Consider the following 22,569-nt stretch of genomic DNA (forward strand, 5'->3'; position numbering starts at 1 on the left):
GGGATGAATACTTTTGCAAGGCACTGTATATATACGCCATTTATATGTGTATGTTCCTGACATATATACTGCTCACAGTCCCAAGCACCCAAAATTATGCAAAGGTTATCATAGGCCAACATTTTAGTGGAGGGGAGAAGGGTCATTGTCAAAAGGCATGACCTCTCCAGGTCCAGGTCTATTGGATCAATATCTAAATTCATTAGAGGAAGCCAGCTGACTGGCTACCATCAATATCGCTTCATAATTACCCAGTTCTGTGTTCAAACAGAGCAGCTGTCTCATATAGTGAGGGACCTGATCACTAGTTTTATATCCAATGGCTTTGGTACTAATAACCAATACAGGATCTAACCAATATATTGTGTTTCCAGCAATTTCTGGATCAAATGTGGTGCAAAGTCAACAAACATAATGGTGTTATGGTTCCAGTCCTGAGAGTAGGCCTACCCTACTCCAAATATGGAGGAATACTCAAATAAAGAGTAGGGCTCAGAGACTGTCAGACATTTTATCTAAGGAACCTGCACAATTTGTTGACAGTTGTTTCTCAAAGGTGTTATTTTACATTACATTTCAGCAGACGCTCTTATCCAGAGCGATTTACAGTTAGTGAGTGCATACATTATTTAATTTCTTTTCATACTGGCCCCCCGTGGGAATCGAACCCACAACCCTGGCGTGGCAAACACCATGCTCTACCAACTGAGCTATGTGTTTTGTCAGAGCGAGAGAGAGATGTTTCTTGTTCTCCATAGTTGTAGAGTAGAGCTTCTCCAGAAGAATGGGCAAAAATCCCAGTGGCTAGATGTGCCAAGCTTATAGAGACATACCCCAACAAAGCGCCATCGATGAAAGCTTGGCTCGAGTAGCGCATGCGCCGTCAGGGGGAGGGGGGGGTCCTCCGCCGGTTCCCCTCTCAGGAGTTCTGTGGTTGCACAACCCGTGTCATTCATAATTTGGCGAAGCTCGTACCACGATGGGGAACTGCGATCCTCCTTTATAGAATGACAGAACAATCTGGATAAATGGCGATTTTCAAAAGGAATCGATACCAGCAATGTTTTCTGTTTTTTGTTTTGTTTATTCCACTATTAGGCAAGTAATTTGTTTTTGATGTATCTTATTTTTTGTTAGTCAGTAGTTCTTTGCAACTGAAAGTGTTTGCGGTCCGTGTGTGTGTGTGACCCATAGACTGTATACCAGACCATAGACCGTACCTGACCGGATGACAACAGAATGTGACCACAATTTGGGTCAATATTATACCGGGCAAAAAGACGCACGAGAATAAGCACATAGTTTATAACATAAAAGGATAGAAAAGCTAATGTTCTGTGTAAAATGATATGATTACCTGAGTTTTAGAGGAAATTAGTGACTGACTTGAGTGACTGCGATTTTTCTTTTTTGCTAGCGTCCAGTTCCAGGTCGTCTGGGTTTGGCCGGTGTAGGCCGTCGTTGTAAATAAGAATTTGTTCTTAACTGACTTGCCTAGTTAAATAAAGGTTAAAAAAAACAAAAAAAAACAAGTGTATATCAATTTCAAGGGTTGTACACATAGTCCGTTACTGACCAGTGGTTCTCCTCAGACATGACAGGCCTGGCATATCAATGCACTCCTCCCCTCCATCCTTCCCTTCCACCCCTTTCCCCTCCGAATCTCTCTCCACCTCCCTCCTCCTCCTCCCTCCTTCCATCTCACTAATTCCCCCCACTCTTTCCAGGTGTTTTTTGTTTCAGTGAGCTCTCCTTCATCACCGAGCCCAGTGATATCACAGTGATAGCCAAGGATCCAGTGGTCCTGAACTGTGTGGCCCATGGACGGCCTCCCATCATCATCAGATGGCTGAGGAATGGAGTCAGGCTAGCGGAGAGCGAGCGGCTTCAGTTCCTGTCCAACGGCTCGCTGTACATACCGGAGGTCAGGAGAGACGGAGAAGGGTCGGACGGAGGGTTCTATCAGTGCCTCTCCCAGAATAAATATGGAGCCATCCTTAGCCAAAGATCCTGCCTGACTATCGCAAGTAAGTATGGAGCTCGAGGTAACATGGTAGAAAGGTTATAGGTCTATCAAGCTCATTACATGTTGCATGAGTGGAATTCTATACAACAACAACTCTAATGACTCACACATTCTATTGAAGAAAGTCCTCTAAAGCTTTCCGCAGTTTATTTAATCTTTATTTAACTAGGCAAGTCAGTTAAGAACAAATTCTTATTTACAATGACGGCCTACACCGGCCAAACCCGGATGACGCTGGGCCAATTGTGCGCCGCCATATGGGACTCCCAATCACGGCCGGTTGTGATACAGCCTGGAATCGAACCAGGGGGTCTGTAGTGACACCTCAAGCACTGAGATGCAGTGCCTTAGACCGCTGCGCCACTCGGGAGCCCGTTCGGGAACTCAGTAAAGTTTCCATGTCAATAGAAGTTGTCCAGTGTTTCAGGGAGTGGACAGGCTTATCCTTATTGGTGGTAAAAGCTGTGAGTGGAGTTATAGACTGGTTTTAAAACTTTGAAGGGTCAATTAAGTACTGACGTACAGTCTATCTGAAAGCTAGTAATCCGTGTAATTTCAGGTAAAGTAATATGGATACACACACACAGGCCTACACACGATTTCCTGGAATGGGATCAGTCAGTCCTTTGTGTTCATGATTGAACTTGCGTTGTCAGTGTAGACCACTGCTCTGCTGTGTGATTGTTCTGTGGTGTGGTCTGTTACACAGAGGAATCTCTCAAAGGCCTTTCACTTTTTAACCCTTTGTCTGGCCTGCCCCCTGACTGCCCCCTAAAGAAAATACTGTTTCGTTTGTCCACATATCGGTGGACAGGACAGCTGGTCAGGTCCATAGTCTATTCAGCATCACCAGGCCCAGTCTAACACAACCACAGGGGTTTGGAATTAGTTTAATCATGCTTATATTTCGGGTAGAATCTTTAGGATACGTTTTTTTTTTCTTTTTTTCTGTAGGATATGATTTAGAGACAGGGAAGACAACTACAATCATTTGATTCAATAGAATAATAACCTAGTGATAGGGGGGCGGCAGGTGGCTTAGTGGGTAAGAGCGTTGTGCCAGTAAAAGAAAGGTCGCTGGTTCTAATCCCCGAGCCGACTAGGTGAAAAATCTGTCGATGTGCCCTTGAGCAAGGCACTTAACCCTACTTGCTCCTGTAAGTCGCTCTGGATAAGAGCGTCTACTAAAATGTAAATGATTCTTTATTATAAATCTCACCGATTCCTTGTTGATCAGAAGCAACACCTATGTCAATGTTGCTTAGTTTATTTGTTTTGATATAGATTTATTTAACCTTTATTTAAGCAGAGACATGCTGAGACCACGGTCACTTTCGCAGATGAGCCCTGCATGAACACATCAATAAACAAGAATTACACTATACATGTCTATATACACATCAATCACACAATACATGAAAAGAAAACACAAAACACATGAAAAGCAAAACTCAATCAAATGAAACAAACACATTCTTCAGTAAAAATGCATTCTAACATCTGCCTGAATTGCCCTAGAGGCACCAACTCCACCAACTCTAAGGAGTTTTTCTAGATCATTCCACTTGAGAGGCGCAAAAAAAACTCTGTGGAGATTGAAGGGGATCCCCAGGGTTAGCCATCCATGAGTCCAGGTCTGGTAACTGGGTGGAGATTGAAGGGGATCCCCAGGGTTAGCCATCCATGAGTCCAGGTCTGGTAACTGGGTGGAGATTGAAGGGGATGCCCAGGGTTAGCCAACCCTGAGTCCAGGTCTGGTAACTGGGTGGAGATTGAAGGGGATCCCCAGGGTTAGCCATCCCTGAGTCCAGGTCTGGTAACTGGGTGGAGATTGAAGGGGATCCCCAGGGTTAGCCAACCCTGAGTCCAGGTCTGGTAACTGGGTGGAGATTGAAGGGGATCCCCAGGGTTAGCCAACCCTGAGTCCAGGTCTGGTAACTGGGTGGAGATTGAAGGGGATCCCCAGGGTTAGCCATCCATGAGTCCAGGTCTGGTAACTGGGTGGAGATTGAAGGGGATCCCCAGGGTTAGCCATCCATGAGTCCAGGTCTGGTAACTGGGTGGAGATTGAAGGGGATCCCCAGGGTTAGCCAACCCTGAGTCCAGGTCTGGTAACTGGGTGGAGATTGAAGGGGATCCCCAGGGTTAGCCATCCCTGAGTCCAGGTCTGGTAACTGGGTGGAGATTGAAGGGGATCCCCAGGGTTAGCCAACCCTGAGTCCAGGTCTGGTAACTGGGTGGAGATTGAAGGGGATGCCCAGGGTTAGCCAACCCTGAGTCCAGGTCTGGTAACTGGGTGGAGATTGAAGGGGATCCCCCTGAGTCCAGGTCTGTTAACTTATACATCTGAAGGTTAACAATGAGTTAAGGTGTGGCGGAAGTTTAGGCAAGGGGGCATTATAGACAAAAAGAGCGCAATGCATCGATCTACGAGACTTCAAGGAGGGCCAGCCTACTTTCTGATACAAAATCCAGTGATGTGTACTGAAACTATCGCCCGTAATAAAGCTCAATGTGATATGATAAACTGTGTCCAATGGCTTCAATACAGTGGCAGCTGCATTCATATAGACTATATCGCCATAGTCTATAACCAGAGTGAATGTTGACTGAATTATTTGTTTTCTGCTATTTAATGAAAGACAGGACCTGCTCCTATAGAAGAAGCCTATTTTAATTCTTAATTTCTTAACTAACTCATCCACATGCTTTCTGAAAGATAGCTTTTCGTCAATCCAGATGCCCAGACATTTATTAGCGGGGACACGATTAATGAGGGCACCATCCAAAGTATGTATGCATTAATCATCAGATACATTTTTACGTGATTTGGAAAATAGCATATACTTGGTTTTACCTGCATTGGCTACTGCTGCTCCCCGTCTGTCCAGAGGCCAAGAGAGGTCAAGGGTTATCTCTCTCTCTCTCTCTCTCTCTCTCTCTCTCTCTCTCTCTCTCTCTCTCTCTCTCTCTCTCTTTCTCTCTCTCTCTCTCTCTCTCTCTCTCTCTCTCTCTCTCTCTCTCTCTCTCTCTGCCGCTGCTCCCAGTCTGTCCAGAGGCCAAGAGAGGTCAAGGGTTACATATCTATTTTTCTCTCTCGCTCTCTCTCTCTCTCTCTCTCTCTCGATTTGAAACCTGATTCGGCCACCAGGGAGATGTGATTTATAATTCATGAGAAGCTCATTGGGAAAGGTTTGTGATGTCACCGCCTGGCCTGGCGTGGCCTGCTCTGAACTCTGAACTCTGTCTGGGGTTGGGGGTTACCCTGTCCTGCTGTCCTCTTTCCTTTCAGTAATCTGCCTGTCATTGTTCCTGTCGGTGGCTCTCCAGTCGCTGGCCTCTCCCACACTCACTATCATTTTCAAGATCAACTCTATTGTTCTATGTATCTATAGGCTAGGCCCAATCTGACTAGGTTCTACATGTATTATCCACTCTGAAATAGTATTGTAGTTACTCTCAAACATTTGAAAAAAAGCTCAGGAAAGGAAATTCACAAGAGTTCTGTGATGTTTACTGCGTCTGATTTCAGTTTGATAACAGTCAGGTGTTATACGCCTGCAGTAGCCCACTGATCTGCAACATGCTCTATGACATCACACCACATCCTCAGCTTTACAGTCGTACTACAACATTGTATCATATTTTCAACAATGAACAAAAAAACATGAAGTAGAACAGCAGGGAGAAAAGCAGTTAAGAGCGTTGGACCAGTAACCAAAATAACTAGGTGAAAAATCTGTTGATGTGCCCTTGAGCAAGGCAATTAACCCTAATTGTAAGTCGCTCTGGATAAGAGCGTCTGCTAAATGACTAAAATGTAAAAATGTAAAATGAAGCATTAGTATATGCAAGTCCCAGTTTTTGGTAGACAATAGCTGACCAGACCGGTAACAGTCTTCGATCCGGCCGGGTCTCCCCCAATTTGGGCTGAAATTGGATGGACAGGGGGCTGGGGTGAACCCTGACCTCTTTAAGGGAACCTTTGTGCAGTCTGACCTGTCCATTGATCTGCTGTTTACGATAGGGCAGGGCTGGCCTTATTAGTGGAGCCAGTTTGCTGGCTTTGGCCACACCCCCAACATGGCTGACCCCCAACCACCGGCAGAAACATCCACCAGAGAGGATAGCCCCTCTTATCAATGGGTTGAGATTAGCTAGATGGACATTAGATCTTAACAAGGCCAAGGGTTAGCTGTTATTTGTGTACAATATTGGTCCTTATTAGGAAAGATCTTTAATAAAATCATTTTCAGCAAGATTTAAATGTTGACTTTAAGTAGGAGAAGGTTGTCATTGATTTTCTTTAACATGTTATTGACCAGGTCCTGTGACTGGGGGTCTTTAACATGGTATTGTCCTGGTCCTGTGACTGGGGGTCTTTAACATGGTATTTACCTGGTGCTGTGACTGGGGGTCTTTAACATGGTATTTACCTGGTGCTGTGACTGGGGGTCTTTAACATGGTATTGACCTGGTCCTGTGACTGGGGGTCTTTAACATGGTATTGACCTGGTCCTGTGACTGGGGGTCTTTAACATGGTATTGACCTGGTCCTGTGACTGGGGGTCTTTAACATGGTATTGACCTGGTCCTGTGACTGGGGGTCTTTAACATGGTATTGACCTCGTCCTGTGACTGGTGGTATTTAACATGGTATTGTCCTGGTCCTGTGACTGGGGGTCTTTAACATGGTATTGACCTGGTCCTGTGACTGGGGGTCTTTAACATGGTATTGACCTGGTCCTGTGACTGGGGGTCTTTAACATGGTATTGACCTGGTCCTGTGGCTGGGGGTCTTTAACATGGTATTGACCTGGTCCTGTGACTGGGGGTCTTTAACATGGTATTGACCTGGTCCTGTGACTGGGGGTCTTTAACATGGTATTGACCTGGTCCTGTGACTGGGGGTCTTTAACATGGTATTGACCTGGTCCTGTGACTGGGGGTCTTTAACATGGTATTGACCTCGTCCTGTGGCTGAGGGGGATGGGACAGACGGGTTATCACTGAAAACACACATATTGAAGTGTAAACATATTGTCCCTGGTACCTGACATTATATGTCGTTTAAAGGTTCACAGTGAATTGAGGTGCATTTTAGGCTATGCTTATGGAAAGATGAATACTCAATAGGGATAGCACACACTTATTCCCTTGTCAGGCTCATAGAAATACAATGAATAGAATGGGCATCCCCATTCAAGTCAATGGTGGCATAAAGGGTAGACTCGCGGCCATTGCAGGTGTACCCATAGGAGCAAAGCAGGAAGTAAAAGCTAGGTTGAAGATGACAAAGGTTAAGAGAACGGGATTCTAATATCCCATAACTCTTTGCAACAGTTGGACCAGCTATGCTAGTTAGCAACGGCGCTGGTAGTTAGCAAAGGAGCTGGTCCCAGATTTGTGATGACGTTGTCTTGACCTGTATATTTTCGACCTACACTACCGGTCAAAAGTTTTAGAACACCTACTCATTCAAGGGTTTTTCTTTATTTTTACTATTTTCTACATTGTAGAACAATAGTGAAGATATCAAAACTATGAAATAACACATATGGAATCATGTAGTAACCAAAAAAGTGTTAAACAAATCAAAAGATATTTTATATTTGAGATTCTTCAAATAGCCACCCTTGCCTTGATGACAGCTTTGCATACACTTGGCATTCTCTCAACCAGCTTCATGAGGTAGTCACCTGGAATGCATTTCAATTAACAGGTGTGCCTTCTTAAAAGGTAATTTGTGGAATTTCTTTCTTTCTTAATGCGTTTGAGCCAATCAGTTGTGTTGTGACAAGGTAGGGGTGTTATACAGAAGATAGCCCTATTTGGTAAAAGACCAAGTCCATATTATGGCAAGAAGAGCTCAAATAAGCCAAGAGAAATAACAGTCCATCATTACTTTAAGACATGAAGGTCAGTCAATACGGAAAATCACTACTAAAGGACACCAATAAGAAGAAGAGACTTGCTTGGGCCAAGAAACACGAGCAATGGACATTAGACTGGTGGAAATGTGTCCTTTGGTCTGGAGTCCAAATTTGATATTTCTGGTTCCAACCACCGTGTCTTTGTGAGACGCGGTGTGGGTGAACGGATGATCTCCGCATGTGTATTTCCCACCGTAAATCATGGAGGAGGTGGTGTTATGGTGTGGGGGTGCTTTGCTTGTGACACTGTCTGTGATTTATTTAGAATTCAAGGCACACTTAACCAGCATGGCTACCACAGCATTCTGTAGCGATACGCCATCCCATCTGGTTTGGGCTTAGTGGGACTATCATTTGTTTTTCAACAGGACAATGACCCAACACACCTCCAGGCTGTGTAAGTCCTATTTTGCCAAGAAGGAGAGTGATGGAGTGCTGCATCAGATGACCTGGCCTCCACAATCCCCCGACCTCAACCAAATTGTGATGGTTTGGGATGAGTCGGACTGCAGAGTGAAGGAAAAGCAGCCAACAAGTGCTCAGCATATGTGGGAACTCCTTCAAGACTGTTGGAAAAGCATTCCAGGTGAAGCTGGTTGAGAGAATGACAAGAGTGTGCAAAGCTGTTATCAAGGCAAAGGGTGGCTATTTGAAGAATCGCAAATATAAAATATATTTTGATTTGTTTAACACTTCTTTGGTTACTACATGATTCCATATGTGTTATTTCATAGTGTTGATGTCTTCACTATTATTCTACAATGTTCTAAAACTTTTGACCGGTAGTGTGGAGTAAAAGCAGGAAGTGTACCCATCAATCTGTGCTTATTTGTTGAATCAACTCAACTGACATTACAAAAAATACATTCCATTACATGAGCCACATCAGTTAACATCATTTGAATGAACAATCAACATTACCATGGAAATGATTGCATCACAATACCAGGCAACCACTGCGAGTGTAACCATAGTCCTAGTCGGTATTAGATAGAATGTCGTGGCCCCGCCCGCCTGTGGGGAAAACAACCTGTGGTTACCTATTCGTTACCCCATTGGCTCACAGCAAAAAACTTGACCTTTTTCAAAAGCAAGTTTCTTGTTGTCTGCTTGTTTTAGTCAATTACAAAACTACATTTAAGAAAAGTACAACATGTCTAAAGATTACTTTTCAACATTGCCTGCTCCCAAGCATTCTCATTACCCACTGGGCACACACTGGTTGAATCAATGTTGTTTCCACGTCATTTCAACGATTACGTTGAACCAACGTGGAATAGACGTTGAATTAACGTCTGTGCCCAGTGGGTACTGAGTAAAGCGTAATATTGTAGGGCTCATGCCCCTTTTCATGACGATGCTAGCAGCCACGATCGTCATAAGAGGCAGACCAAGGCGCAGCGTGATATGCGTACATCTTTTAATGAGTACTTAATACATGAACAACAAAACGATACGTGAAGTCTACAGGTTCACCAACACAAACCTATACAGAACAAGATCCCACAAATAACTAGTGCCAACCGGCTGCCTAAGTATGGTTCCCAATCAGAGACAACGAGAATCAGCTGCCTATGATTGGGAACCACCCTGGCCAACATAGAAAACACGAACTAGAACGAAACATAGAAAATACAACATAGACACTACACGCCATGGCTCAACATTAAAGAGTCCCCAGAGCCAGGGCGTGACACTAGCAGCCACGTGAGTGAGCGCTAGCTAGCTACCGACCGGAACGTTAAGCTAGCCAGGACCAGCAACACAAAAAAAATACAGACTACACAGCTACAAGTAGTGAGTGGAGTTTGAAACGGACTTTACTAAACAAGTGTTATGTCTTACCTGTGTTGAAATGTTTTCCATACACATTTCCCACTCTCTCCCACGCCGAATAGCCTGAAGCCACAGGGCTCTTCTCGCAGGCTCTATTTCCCCTACGTGTGAGCATTGGGAACCGCAGGCTCTATTTCCCCTACGTGTGAGCATTGGGAACCGCAGGCTCTATTTCCCCTACGTGTGAGCATTGGGAACCGCAGGCTCTATTTCCCCTACGTGTGAGCATTGGGAACCGCAGGCTCTATTTCCCCTACGTGTGAGCATTGGGAACCGCAGGCTCTATTTCCCCTACGTGTGAGCATTGGGAACCGCAGGCTCTATTTCCCCTACGTGTGAGCATTGGGAACCGCAGGCTCTATTTCCCCTACGTGTGAGCATTGGGAACCGCAGGCTCTATTTCCCCTACGTGTGAGCATTGGGAACCGCAGGCTCTATTTCCCCTACGTGTGAGCATTGCGAACCGTAGTTGGGATTTTTTAACCTGGTTACAGGTTGAACAACACAGCATCTTATTTCTGTATAACAAAAGTTGGCTCTTTTACAATGGGGGGGGGGGGGTTCAATGTGAAATAATGTTTATTTTCCCCAATTTGTGGGTGTGGTCGAGGGGAATTCCTTCTTATGACGTGAATATATCGACTTGGAGTATGAGTTTACCAGTCAGATTGCCAGGGTTAGAGGTTCCAAGCCCGTTCTGTTAATAATTTTTCTATGCACACATAAAAAAAATACTACAGTTTTCTATAGAATACTACAGTACTTACTATAGAATTCTGTAGTAACTGTAGTATACTGTAGAATACTATACTACACACTGTAGTATCCCTTGAACATGTGTAGTACTTAGTATAGAATTTTGTAGTATATTGTAGAATACTATAGTAAATGCTACAGTATTAACAAGAACAAACAAACACTGTAGTAAATACTACAGAAATGTCAGCAAAAACACGTTTTTTGAAACTACATTATTTAATTTGCATATACCCCGCACATTCCCCTCCCCCATATCCCAATTTGTGCCACACACAAGTACAGTACAGTAGACTTAGTATACAGTGCCTTCAGAAAGTATTCGCACCCCTTGACTTTTTCCACATTTTGTTGTGTTAAAGCCTGAATTAAAAATGTATTAAATATATATTTTTTTGTCACTGGCCTACAGTGATCAGGGAGGTTTTCCAATGCCTTGCAAAGAAGGGCACCTATCGGTATATGAGTAAAAAATAAAAAAGCAGACATTGAATATTCCTTTCAGCATGGTGAAGTTATTAATTACACTTTGGATGGTGCATCAATACACCCAGTCACTACAAAGAGACAGGCGTCTTTCCTAACTCAGTTGCCGGAGAGGAAGGAAACCGCTCAGGGATTTCACCATGAGGCCAATGGTGACTTAAAACCGGTTACAGAGTTTAATGGCTGTGACAGGAGAAAACTGAGGATGGATCAACAACATTGTAGTTACTCCACAATACAAACCTAATTGACAGAATGAAAAGAAGGAAGCCTGTACAGAATAAAAAATATTCCAAAACATGCATCCTGTTTGCAATAAGGCACTAAAGTATAACTGCAAAAAAAAAAAATGCCAATGAACTTTATGTCCTGAATACAAAGCATTTGGGGCAAATCCAACACATCTTTTTTAGTAAATACTACAGTAATGTCCCCAAAAACACTAAAGTAAATGCTACAGTATACTACAGTCCGCAAAAACACTACATTAAATACTACTGTATACTACAGTCTAATTTCTTTACTACAGTATTTATACTATAGTAAACTGTAAATACTTCAGTATACTGCAGTAAATACTACAGTGAATACTACAGTAAAGTCGGCAAATACACTACAGTGAATACTACAGTATTCCTACCATAGTATACACTATAGTTTTCATGGGGGTGGTCAGGCCACTGAGTGAAAGTGACCATCCAGTATGTTTACTTTCATACTGTGGTGTCTTGGTGGTTTGTGACAATGTATTCATAAGGGAAGAATGATAGATGCTTCTTTGCTTTAATTTCAGCTAAGTAAAGCAAACTTGACTGGAATGGTGATTTAAGTCGCATTAAAAACTTTTGTTGCTGTTGTTTCGAATTACATATCGAATATTTACTCACAAGTCATTTAGACAAAGCTTTCAAGTATTCATTACTGAAGATCTCTGTGATGAATCATAGTCATACTTTTTCTGTTTCGATATTTCTCATTGTCCTCCTCACTCACTCATCTATCTGCAGTCTAAAAGCATTTTGCCCTGAATAATGACTGAATGTAATTCACCTAGCAGAGAGCCAGCCCATTGATTAGTATTAATAATTCCCCTAGCAGAGAGCCAGCCCATTAATTAGTGTTGATCTATGACCATGCATCATTCAATGCCATTCTCCCATTGATCTATTGATTGATCTATTGATTGGTCCGACCAATGGCTCAAAGACAACATCACGGTGGCTGGGAAGGGTCAAACACCCTCCCAGGATTCAGATCTCATTTATCAGCATCAGGGTTTGACAGATTTGATTTTCTATCTTCAAACTATAGATTGAAAGCTGAATAAAACAGATTGAAAGCTGAAGTTTTTTAGCTAACAATATTGTCATAAAAGCAATTATTATTCATCAAAACACATGAGAACTAACCCTTTTCAAGCTCCTAAGATAAACATTTTTAGCACATTGCACCTTCTTGCATCTAACTCTTGCATAGAAGAACTCACTGGTTCTGTTACTTTACAGAGTTAGTATTAAACTGAAAAACCACTGCTTCCTTTGCTGATTGTGTTTTCACCGTTTTGCAGATATCTCACCGTTCGAGGTGCAGCCCGTGCCTTTGGAGGTGACCGAGGGTTCTGTAGCCAGGTTCACCTGTCAGGTGACTTCTAACCCTCCTGCCACCATCACCTGGGAGCTAGACCAAAGCACACTACCGTTGGAGACAGACAGGTAAGCACACTACACACTAGACACTACACACTAGACACTACACACTAGACACTACACTTATCCACGTCCAGCTCATTTAATCCCTACCATTGTGTCGCTGAGTTGTCATAATGCTTCAGCAAATGTACATTATCCTAGGGGCGTTGGAAGACACAATGTAAATAACCTAATTAATGTCCCTCTTACTGCCCGGAATGCCTCTGCTGATCCTACAGCTATTGTATGCAGTAATCATATGCCTATGAACCAGGGTAATACTGTTAGCACTGAGGTGGTGTGCCCTAGTAGGAAGTCCACTGTGTGCAGCTCACCCTGCACTAATAAAAATAACCAGAGTATGTCCACCTCTGCTAAGCTTTCCAGTAAAGCAAGAAAAATAATCAAGCATCCAAGAAAAGTGTTAAAAATAGCACACGTTAACATATGTAGCTTAAGAAACAAGGTTCATGAAATCAATAATTTGCTAGTAACAGATGACATTCATATTCTGATAATCTCTGAAACTCACTTAGATAATACATTTGATATAGTGGTAGCAATACAAAGTTATAACATTTACAGAAAAGACAGAAATGCCAACGGGGGCGGTGTTGCGGTCTATATTCAGAACCACGTTACTGTAAAGCTTAGAGAGGATCTCATGTTAAATACTGTTGAAGTAATATGGCTACAGGTTCATCTGCCTCACCTAAAGCCCATTCTGGTGGGAAGCTGCTATAGACCACCAAGTACTAACAGTCAGTATCTGGATAACATGTGTGAAATGCTTGATAATATATGTGATATCAATAGAGAGGTATACTTTCTGGGTGATTTAAATATTGACTGGCTTTCATCGGGCTGCCCATGCAAGAGAAAACTTCAAACTGTAACTAGTGCCTGCAACCTGGTTCAGGTTATCAATCAACCTACCAGGGTAGTTACAAACGGTACAGGAATGAAATAATCAACATGTATTGATCATATCTTTACTAATGCTGCAGAAATGTGTTTGAAAGCAGTATCCAAATCCATCGGATGTAGTGATCACAATATAGTAGCCATATCTAGGAAAACCAAAGTTCTAAAGTCAGGGCCTAATATTATGTATAAGAGGTCATACAATAAGTTTTGTAGTGATTCCCATGTTGTTGATGTGAAGAATATTTGTTGGTCCGTGGTGTGTAATGACGAGCAACCAGACGCTGCACTTGACACATTTATGAAATTGCTTATCCCAGTTACTAATAAGCATGCACCCATTAAGAAAATGACTGTAAAAAACTGTTAAATCCCCGTGGATTGATGAGGAATTAAAAAATGGTATGGTTGAGAGGGATGAGGCAAAAGAGATGGCAAATAGGTCTGGCTGTACAACCGATTGGCAAACGTACTGCAAATTGAGAAATCATGTGACTAAACTGAATAAAAAGAAGAAGAAACTACACTATGAAACAAAGATAAATGACATAAAGAATGATAGTAAAAAGCTTTGGAGCACCTTCAATGAAATGTTGGGCAAAAAGGCAAACTCAGCTCCATCATTCATTGAATCAGATGGCTCATTCATCACAAAACCCACTAATATTGCCAATTACTTTATTGATTTTATTATTGGCAAGATTAGCTAACTTAGGCATGACATGCCAGCAACAAACACTGACACTACACATCCAAATATATCTGGCCAAATTATGAAAGACAAGCATTATAATTTTGAATTCCGTAAAGTACGTGTGGAAGAGGTGAAAAAAGTATTATTATTGTCGAAGTATTATTGTCGATCAACAATGACAAGCCACCAGGGTCTGACAACTTGGATGGAAAATTACTGAGGATAATAGCGGACGATCTTGCCACTCCTATTTGCCACATCTTCAATATAAGCCTACTAGAAAGTGTGTGCCCTCAGGCCTGGAGGGAAGCAAAAGTTATTCCCCTACCTAAGAATAGTAAAGCCCCCTTTACTGGCTCAAATAGCCGACCAATCAGCCTGTTACCAACCCTTAGGAAACTTTTTGAAAAAATTGTGTTTGACCAGATACAATGCTATTTTACAGTAAACAAATTGACAACAGACTTTCAGCACGCTTATAGGGAAGGACATTCAACAAGCACAGCACTTACACAAATGACTGATGATTGGCTGAGAGAAATTGATGATAAAAAGATTGTGGGGCCTGTTTTGTTAGACTTCAGTGTGGCTTTCAACATTATTGATCATAGTCTGTTGCTGGAAAAACGTATGTGTTATGGCTCTACACACCCTGCTATATTATGGATAAAGAGTTACCTGTCTAACAGAACACAGAGGGTGTTCTTTAATGGAAGCCTCTCCAACAAAATCCAGATAGAATCAGGAATTCCCCAGGGCAGCTGTCTAGGCCCCTTACTTTTTTCAATCTTTACTAACTTTGAGTAAAGCCAGTATGTCTATGTATGCGGATGACTCAACACTATACACGTCAGCTACCACAGCAACTGAAATGACAGCAACACTTAACAAAGCGCTGCAGTTAGCTTCAGAATGGGTGGCAAGGTATAAGTTAGTCCTAAATATTTCAAAAACTAAAAGCATTGTATTTGGGACAAATCATTCACTAAACCCTAAACCTCAACTAAATCTTGTAATGAATAATGTGGAAATTGAGCACGTTGAGGAGACTAAATTGCTTGGAGTAACCCTGGATTGTAAACTGTCATGGTCAAAACATATTGATACAACAGTAGCTAGGATGGGGAGAAGTCTGTCTATAATAAAGTGCTGCTCTGCATTCTTAACAGCACTATCAACAAGGCAGGTCCTACAGGCCCTAGTTTTGTTGCACCTGGACTACTGTTCAGTCGTGTGGTCAGGTGCCACAAAGAGGGACTTCGGAAAATTGCAATTGGCTCAGAACAGGGCAGCACGGCTGGCCCTTGGATGTACACAGAGAGCTAACATTAATAATATGCATGTCAATCTCTCCTGGCTCAAAGTGGAGGAGAGAGTGACTTCATCACTACTTGTATTTGTGAGAGGTATTGACATGTTGAATGGACCGAGCTGTCTGTTTGAACTACTGGCACACAGCTCGGACACCCATGCATACCCCACAAGACATACCACCAGAGGTCTCTTCACAGTCCCCAAGTCCAGAACAGACTATGGGAGGTGCACAGTACTACATAGAGCCATGACTATGTATGCATGACAAATGTATGCACGCATGACTGTAAGTCGCTTTGGATAAAAGCGTCTGCTAAATGGCATATTATTATTATTATTATTACTACATGGAACTCTAGTCCACATCAAGAAACTCATGACAGCAGTAAAATTAGATTTAAGAAAACAGATAAAAATATAACTTATGGAACAGCCGGGACTGTGAAGGAACACAAACATAGACACATGCATACAAACACGCGATAACATACGCACTATACACACATGTACACATGGATTTTGTGTTATAGATATGTGGTAGTAGAGTAGAGGCCTGAGGGCACACACTTAATATGTTGTGAAATCTGTGCTGAATGTATTGTAATGTTTTTCAAATGTATAACTGCTTTCATTTTGCTGGACCCCGGCAAGAGTAGCTGCTGCCTTGGCGGCAGCTAATGGGCGATCCATAATAAATACAAATACACACTATGCACCACTACACCTGGATGCTAGACCAAAGCACACTACCGTTGGAGACAGACAGGTAGGTACCTGCTGGAACTTGGCTCTGTCTCAATTCATCTGTGAGAAGGAGGTGAGGAACGAGAAAGAGCTGTCTCATACTGTGTATCCGTCTGTCCGTCCTTTACTGTGACTAGAATGGAATCATTTTTTCGGGACTCTTTTTATACTGGCCTACCAGGCTCTGGTCCTGACCATCATTGTCCATTTGGTGTCTTTTTTAGAATCACAGTCCTGCCCAACGGAGTTCTCCAGATTCAAAACGTCCAACTAGAGGACGCTGGGAAGTACCGCTGTGTGGCCACCAACATCGGCAACCGCGTCAAGAGTAGCGAGGGAACGCTGTCCGTCGTCAACCCAGGTGTGTGTGTGTGTGCTTTCAATTAAAAATCATGTGTAAAGATGTTTATATCCTCTGTTTCTCTACCTCACCTGCACATACAGTATGCCTTATTTTATATTGGACTGGTTTTTACTGTGCAAATAAATGCACAGCTAAAAACATTGTTTTTTTTTGTCTCTGTGTAGGTGCTAGCCCTAAACCGCGTCAGAGTCCCCGGATCATAGCGGGCCCCCAGAACGTGACTGCCTCCCTCCACTACACTGTGGTTCTGGAGTGTGTCGCTACGGGCAACCCCAGACCCATCATCTCCTGGAGCCGGGCCGACAGTAAACCCATCGATGTGTACAATGCCAGGGTGCTGGGCAGGTGAAATGGGGGGCAGACAGTGGAGCATGTTGTACTACTGTACCCATAATGCTCTGTACAACATCAGCCACCATGGAGGTTTTTTAAATCACGCTTGAAGACCTTTTTTAGCTTGTCATTTATGTATCAGCGACATCATTTTTGTGTTGTATGTGATTTTTATTATTGTAAAAATATAGATATATAGATAGATATATGTATTTCCTGAAGAAAATGTGTGCGCTTGCTTCAGCGGTTTAAAAGTACTGTTTGTACTGTAAAGTGTGTTGTGTTTTAATGCATTTTAAATAAAGTTGAATTTTGTGTTCGACAGTGGAAACCTGTTGATCAGTGATGTGAAGCCTCAGCACGGTGGAGTCTACCTCTGTAGAGCCACCACACCAGGAACACGCAACTACACCATCGCTGCTGCCAACCTCACCGTGCTAGGTAAACTACTATATCCTTATTCACTGATCAAATCATGTGTTTTCAGCTTAAATGTGAGAATAATGCTCTGGGCTTTGGTCTAGCGGTTACAGCCCACTGGGTGTTTCTCAATGTGCTCCACACTCTCATGCTCCAAGTGCATTCTCCGAAGACGTTCTCTTGAGTACGTTCTTGTGAGGACGAGAGTGTGGAGTGGTCTAAGGCACTGCATCGCAGTGCTAGCTGTGCCACTAGAGATCCTGGTTCGAATCCAGGCTCTGTCGTAGCCGGCCACGACCGGGAGACCCATGGGGCGGCGCGCAATTGGCCCAGGGTAGGGGAGGGAATGGCCGGCAGGGATGTAGCTCAGTTGGTAGAGCATGGCGTTTGCAACGCCAGGGTTGTGGGTTTGATTCCCACAGGGGGTATGAAAAAAAATAATATATGCACTAACTGTAAGTCGCTCTGGATAAGAGCGTCTGCTAAATGACTAAAATGTAAATGTAAAAATGTGGAGAACGCTTAAAACATTACATTTGAGAAGCGCTCACACTTCTCCCTACTGTATTACCTCACGCTGCATCTCCCCATTCACTGAACCTTCTTCCAGCCAGGACCATGACAACAATAGAGACGAAACAAGATATACACAAAGCAAACGTTTTACTTCATAACTATCAGCTAGCTATATTTGAATCGTAATAATGTAGCTAACCAGATAGTATAACAGTCAAAAATAACCTAAAACCAACGTTATCCAAGGTAGATGTCAATTCTTCGTGGGCAGCTAGCTAACAATTCTTTGTGGCTATCTGGCTAGCTAACAGTAGTAGCTAGCCAGTTAGATCTATTGACATACTATGGGCTTACGACCTACATTATAGGCAGGTAACCATGCCAAAATTAACACAGCATGTATTTATTAACGTATCAAGATAAAATATTGTAGTCTGGCATCATATGAGATGTGAATAGGCAAAATTGTATTCGAAGTCAGAGTGTATTTTCTCTCGCTTCAACTCAAATCATGGCCGCCATTGATTGCAAGAACATTTTCTTCATTTTTACGTGGTTGCGTCATATTTCTTTGAATACTTTCCGTTGAAGCGTCGATGCATGCTTCAAAATATGTACAAACGGAGTACGCATTCGAGAAGTGCCCTCCGTGCTCCGTTTCACATTGCTTTTGATTTAGACTCATACTCCGACCCTCCCGTGCTCCAATTTGCGTGCTCGGAGCACAGTAGTATGCATTTTGAGAAACACCCACAGCCTTTGGTGCACGTATGTCTGTGTGAGTGTGGGATCAAACCCTGTCCCACTGTTTCCACACTTCTTAATCCTTCCTGTCTCTATCCACCAATAAAAAGTACAAATGTAAGAATATTGGTGCCATTCCTTAGAGTTTTCGTAACGTGTCGTCACCTATCAGTAATACCGTACAAATAGATTGGACGTGTACAGCACAGTTAAATGAAAATAGTAAGGGGGAAACCCACCTCACCCGCCACTTGTTCTGCCCTTAGAGCCCCCATCCCTGGTGGAGAGACCCGAGAGCCAGACCCGTCCCAGGGCTGGCACTGCCCGCTTCATGTGCCAGGCTCAGGGGTTGCCCCCACCCCGTATCACCTGGCTGAAGAACGGAGAGGAGGTTCACCTGAACGGCAGGACCAAGATGTACAACAGGTACTGTTGCACCCGAACAACTCGGTACTAAACCTCAAATTCACACTTCACATTTTAGAATTAGATCTTCAAAGGAAAAGAGAAACCCGCACTCCGCTCTTGTTCATATTACTTTGTTTATTCACACTTACGCGTCGGCCTCTTAGTGTTCATCAGATGATCTTTGGTGATGCCATCACATTATTTCCTGCATTGTTTCCTGCAACAAGATAACACAGATGTGCAAGTGCTTTTTTTAAAATGTAGAATTAGAACCAGAAAAACTTTATTGTCCACTCAATGTGGAAATGTGTCTTTGGCTTCAGAATAACATGACTGACATTGTCACGATCGTCGGGAAGAGAGGACCAATGCGCAGCGTGGAATGTGAACATACTTTATTATTTAGAGAACACCACACGAACAAAACAACAAACGATACGAAACGTGAAGTCCTTGGTTACAACACAAACCATACGGAACAAGATCCCACACATGACAATGCCCAAACGGCTGCCTAAGTATGGTTCCCAATCAGAGACAACAAGCAACAGCTGATTCACGTTGCCTCTGATTGAGAACCACCCCGGCCAACATAGAAACACAAGCACTAGAATATCACCCTAGCACACAAAACACAAAGAAACAACACACCCTGGCTCAACATAACAGAGTCCCAGAGCCAGGGCGTGACAGTACCCCCCCCCCCCCAAAGGCGCGGACTGCGACCACGCCAAACATAAACCGAACAGGGGAGGGCCGGGTGGGCATTCCTCCTCGGAGGCGGTTCCGGCTCCGGGCATGACCCCCACTCCCTCTCTAACCCCCCAAAGCGCCCCTGGTCCGGTCTGGCCCTGCTGGCCGGAGCTGGACTGAACACTGGTGGAGCGGATTGCTCTAGCTCCGGAGTGGAGCAGCTGACCGGTGCCGGACCAGGCACCGGTGGAACAGGCACGGGCTGTGCCGGACTGACGACGCGCACCACAGGCTTGGTGCGGGGAGCAGGGACGGGCCGGACCGGGCTGACGACGCGCACCATTGGCTTGGTGCGGGGAGCAGGGACGGGCCGAACCGGGCTGACGAAGCGCACCACTGGTTTGGTGCGGGGAGCAGGAACAGGCCGGACCGGGCTGACGACGCGAACCATTGGCTTGGTGCGGGGAGCAGGGACGGGCCGAACCGGGCTGACGAAGCGCACCACTGGTTTGGTGCGGGGAGCAGGGACGGGCCGAACCGGGCTGACGAAGCGCACCACTGGCTTGGTGCGGGGAGCAGGAACAGGCTGGACCGGGCTGACGACGCGCACCATTGGCTTGGTGCGGGGAGCAGGGACGGGCCGAACCGGGCTGACGAAGCCCACCACTGGCTTGGTGCGGGGAGCAGGAACAGGCCGGACCGGGCTGACGACGCGCACCATTGGCTTGGTGCGGGGAGCAGGGACGGGCCGAACCGGGCTGACGAAGCGCACCACTGGTTTGGTGCGAGGGACAGGAACAGGCCGGACCGGGCTGGCAACGCGCACCACTGGTTTGGTGCGAGGGGCAGGAACAGGCCGGACAGGGCTGGCGACGCGCACCACAGGCTTGGTGCGAGGGGCAGGAACATGCCGGACCGGGCTGGCGACGCGCACCACAGGCTCGGTGCGAGGGACAGGAACAAGCCGGACCGTACTGGGGACACACACCACTGGCCCTACGCGGGGATCAGGAACGGGCCGGACCGGACTGGCAACACACCCCAGTACCTCTCGCCGTGCCTCTACATCCTCCTTCCCCCTGGTGACCAGTGACTCCCGTAACCTGGCGGCCTCCTGCTGCCCCGTCGTCCACGGCGTGAGCCCCCCCCTAAAAAATTTCTGGGCGTCTCTCCTCCCCGTGGGCCAGGCCTCCATGGCTCTCACCAGACTCTTGCCCATCTGCTCCAAAGTCCAGCCTCTCTCCTCCTCCCGCGGCTTGACCCAGTCGAGGTTGATATCCTTCAGAGTCACCTCTGGCGTTGGCTCCTGGACATGCTGCTTGGTCCAGTTATGGTGGGATCTTCTGTCACGATCGTCGGGAAGAGAGGACCAATGCGCAGCGTGGAATGTGAACATACTTTATTATTTAGAGAACACCACACGAACAAAACAACAAACGATACGAAACGTGAAGTCCTTGGTTACAACACAAACCATACGGAACAAGATCCCACACATGACAATGCCCAAACGGCTGCCTAAGTATGGTTCCCAATCAGAGACAACAAGCAACAGCTGATTCACGTTGCCTCTGATTGAGAACCACCCCGGCCAACATAGAAACACAAGCACTAGAATATCACCCTAGCACACAAAACACAAAGAAACAACACACCCTGGCTCAACATAACAGAGTCCCAGAGCCAGGGCGTGACAGACATAAAGAAAACCCCACAACATTAAAAATGTCAACGTGTCAGTTAAATGATCTCCAAGAATGGTTTGTAGTAATAAAAGTGAAGCTGTCCTCATATAGTTCAAATGGCAGCCTGTCAGGCCATCATTGTAAATAATAATTTGTTCTTAATTTACCTGCCTGGTAAATCAAAATAATAATAATAATAATAATAATAATAATAAAAGTATTGATTTAAGCTTAATGGCATTGTACACGCACCTATAATAAAGACTGTACCGAAGTTAATGTCTCTATTTCCCTCCACAGTAAACTGGTTATCACTCAGATCACCCCGGAGGATGATGCCATCTACCAGTGTGTGGCGGAGAACGAACAGGGCAGTGTTCTGTCCCTGGCGCGCCTCATCGTGGTGATGTCCGAGGACCGGCCCAGCGCGCCCAGGAACATCCGCGCTGAAACCGTCTCCTCCTCAGCCATCCTATTGGCCTGGGAGAGACCCATCTACAACGCTGACAAAGTCATCGCTTACTCTGTACACTACATGAAGGCTGAGGGTAAATGTGTTGTTATAAGCGTGCATTAGAAATTAGCAATATGTCATCTTACGGGATATGACAAAAGGAATGTCCACAAGCCACAACTCTCTGGTCTCCCTCGAAAAATAGATGATTAATCTCTAGGGACTTCCTGGTTGAAAAATGTAGACAATTAAAATATCGTTTGTTAAATGCGTCTAATAAAATCACTGGAGAGCATTACAGAGTTGTGAACATTGCTTTTTTCATACATTCATTTTTTTCTGTCCGGAAACTAATTGAACGTAAACATTTGTTCTTGTTCTACCAATATGTTACAGGCACTGAGAAATGGTCACTGAGAAATGTTGAAAATGGTGGTTGAACTTCACAATGTGAAGTTGTTGAAAGGAGTGGAAGGGAGTCCAGTCCAGCTCAATGGGCTATGGAGGCAGGCGGGCAGCGCTTTAACCTCTATGGCTCTGGTCTTTCCTTG

General features: G+C 44.5%; 1 protein-coding gene across 1 annotated transcript in view; it reads left to right on the forward strand.

Annotated features, from left to right (window-relative positions):
- Positions 1-1,028: 1,028 nt before the first annotated feature.
- Positions 1,029-22,569, forward strand: part of LOC311148682 (protogenin B-like) — a gene marked incomplete at both ends in the record, with an annotated part of 44,204 nt that continues 22,663 nt past the window's right edge. Inside the window, 8 exons of the mRNA XM_084185662.1 lie at positions 1,029-1,098; positions 1,728-2,027; positions 12,605-12,749; positions 16,626-16,762; positions 16,930-17,110; positions 17,424-17,539; positions 19,045-19,204; positions 21,865-22,112. Coding sequence (XP_084041788.1) covers positions 1,029-1,098; positions 1,728-2,027; positions 12,605-12,749; positions 16,626-16,762; positions 16,930-17,110; positions 17,424-17,539; positions 19,045-19,204; positions 21,865-22,112 — 1,357 coding nt within the window. The remainder of the gene's footprint in view (positions 1,099-1,727; positions 2,028-12,604; positions 12,750-16,625; positions 16,763-16,929; positions 17,111-17,423; positions 17,540-19,044; positions 19,205-21,864; positions 22,113-22,569) is intronic.

This window comes from Coregonus lavaretus (genome assembly GCF_964263955.1).
Source record: "Coregonus lavaretus genome assembly, chromosome: 21".
NCBI lineage: Eukaryota > Metazoa > Chordata > Actinopteri > Salmoniformes > Salmonidae > Coregonus > Coregonus lavaretus.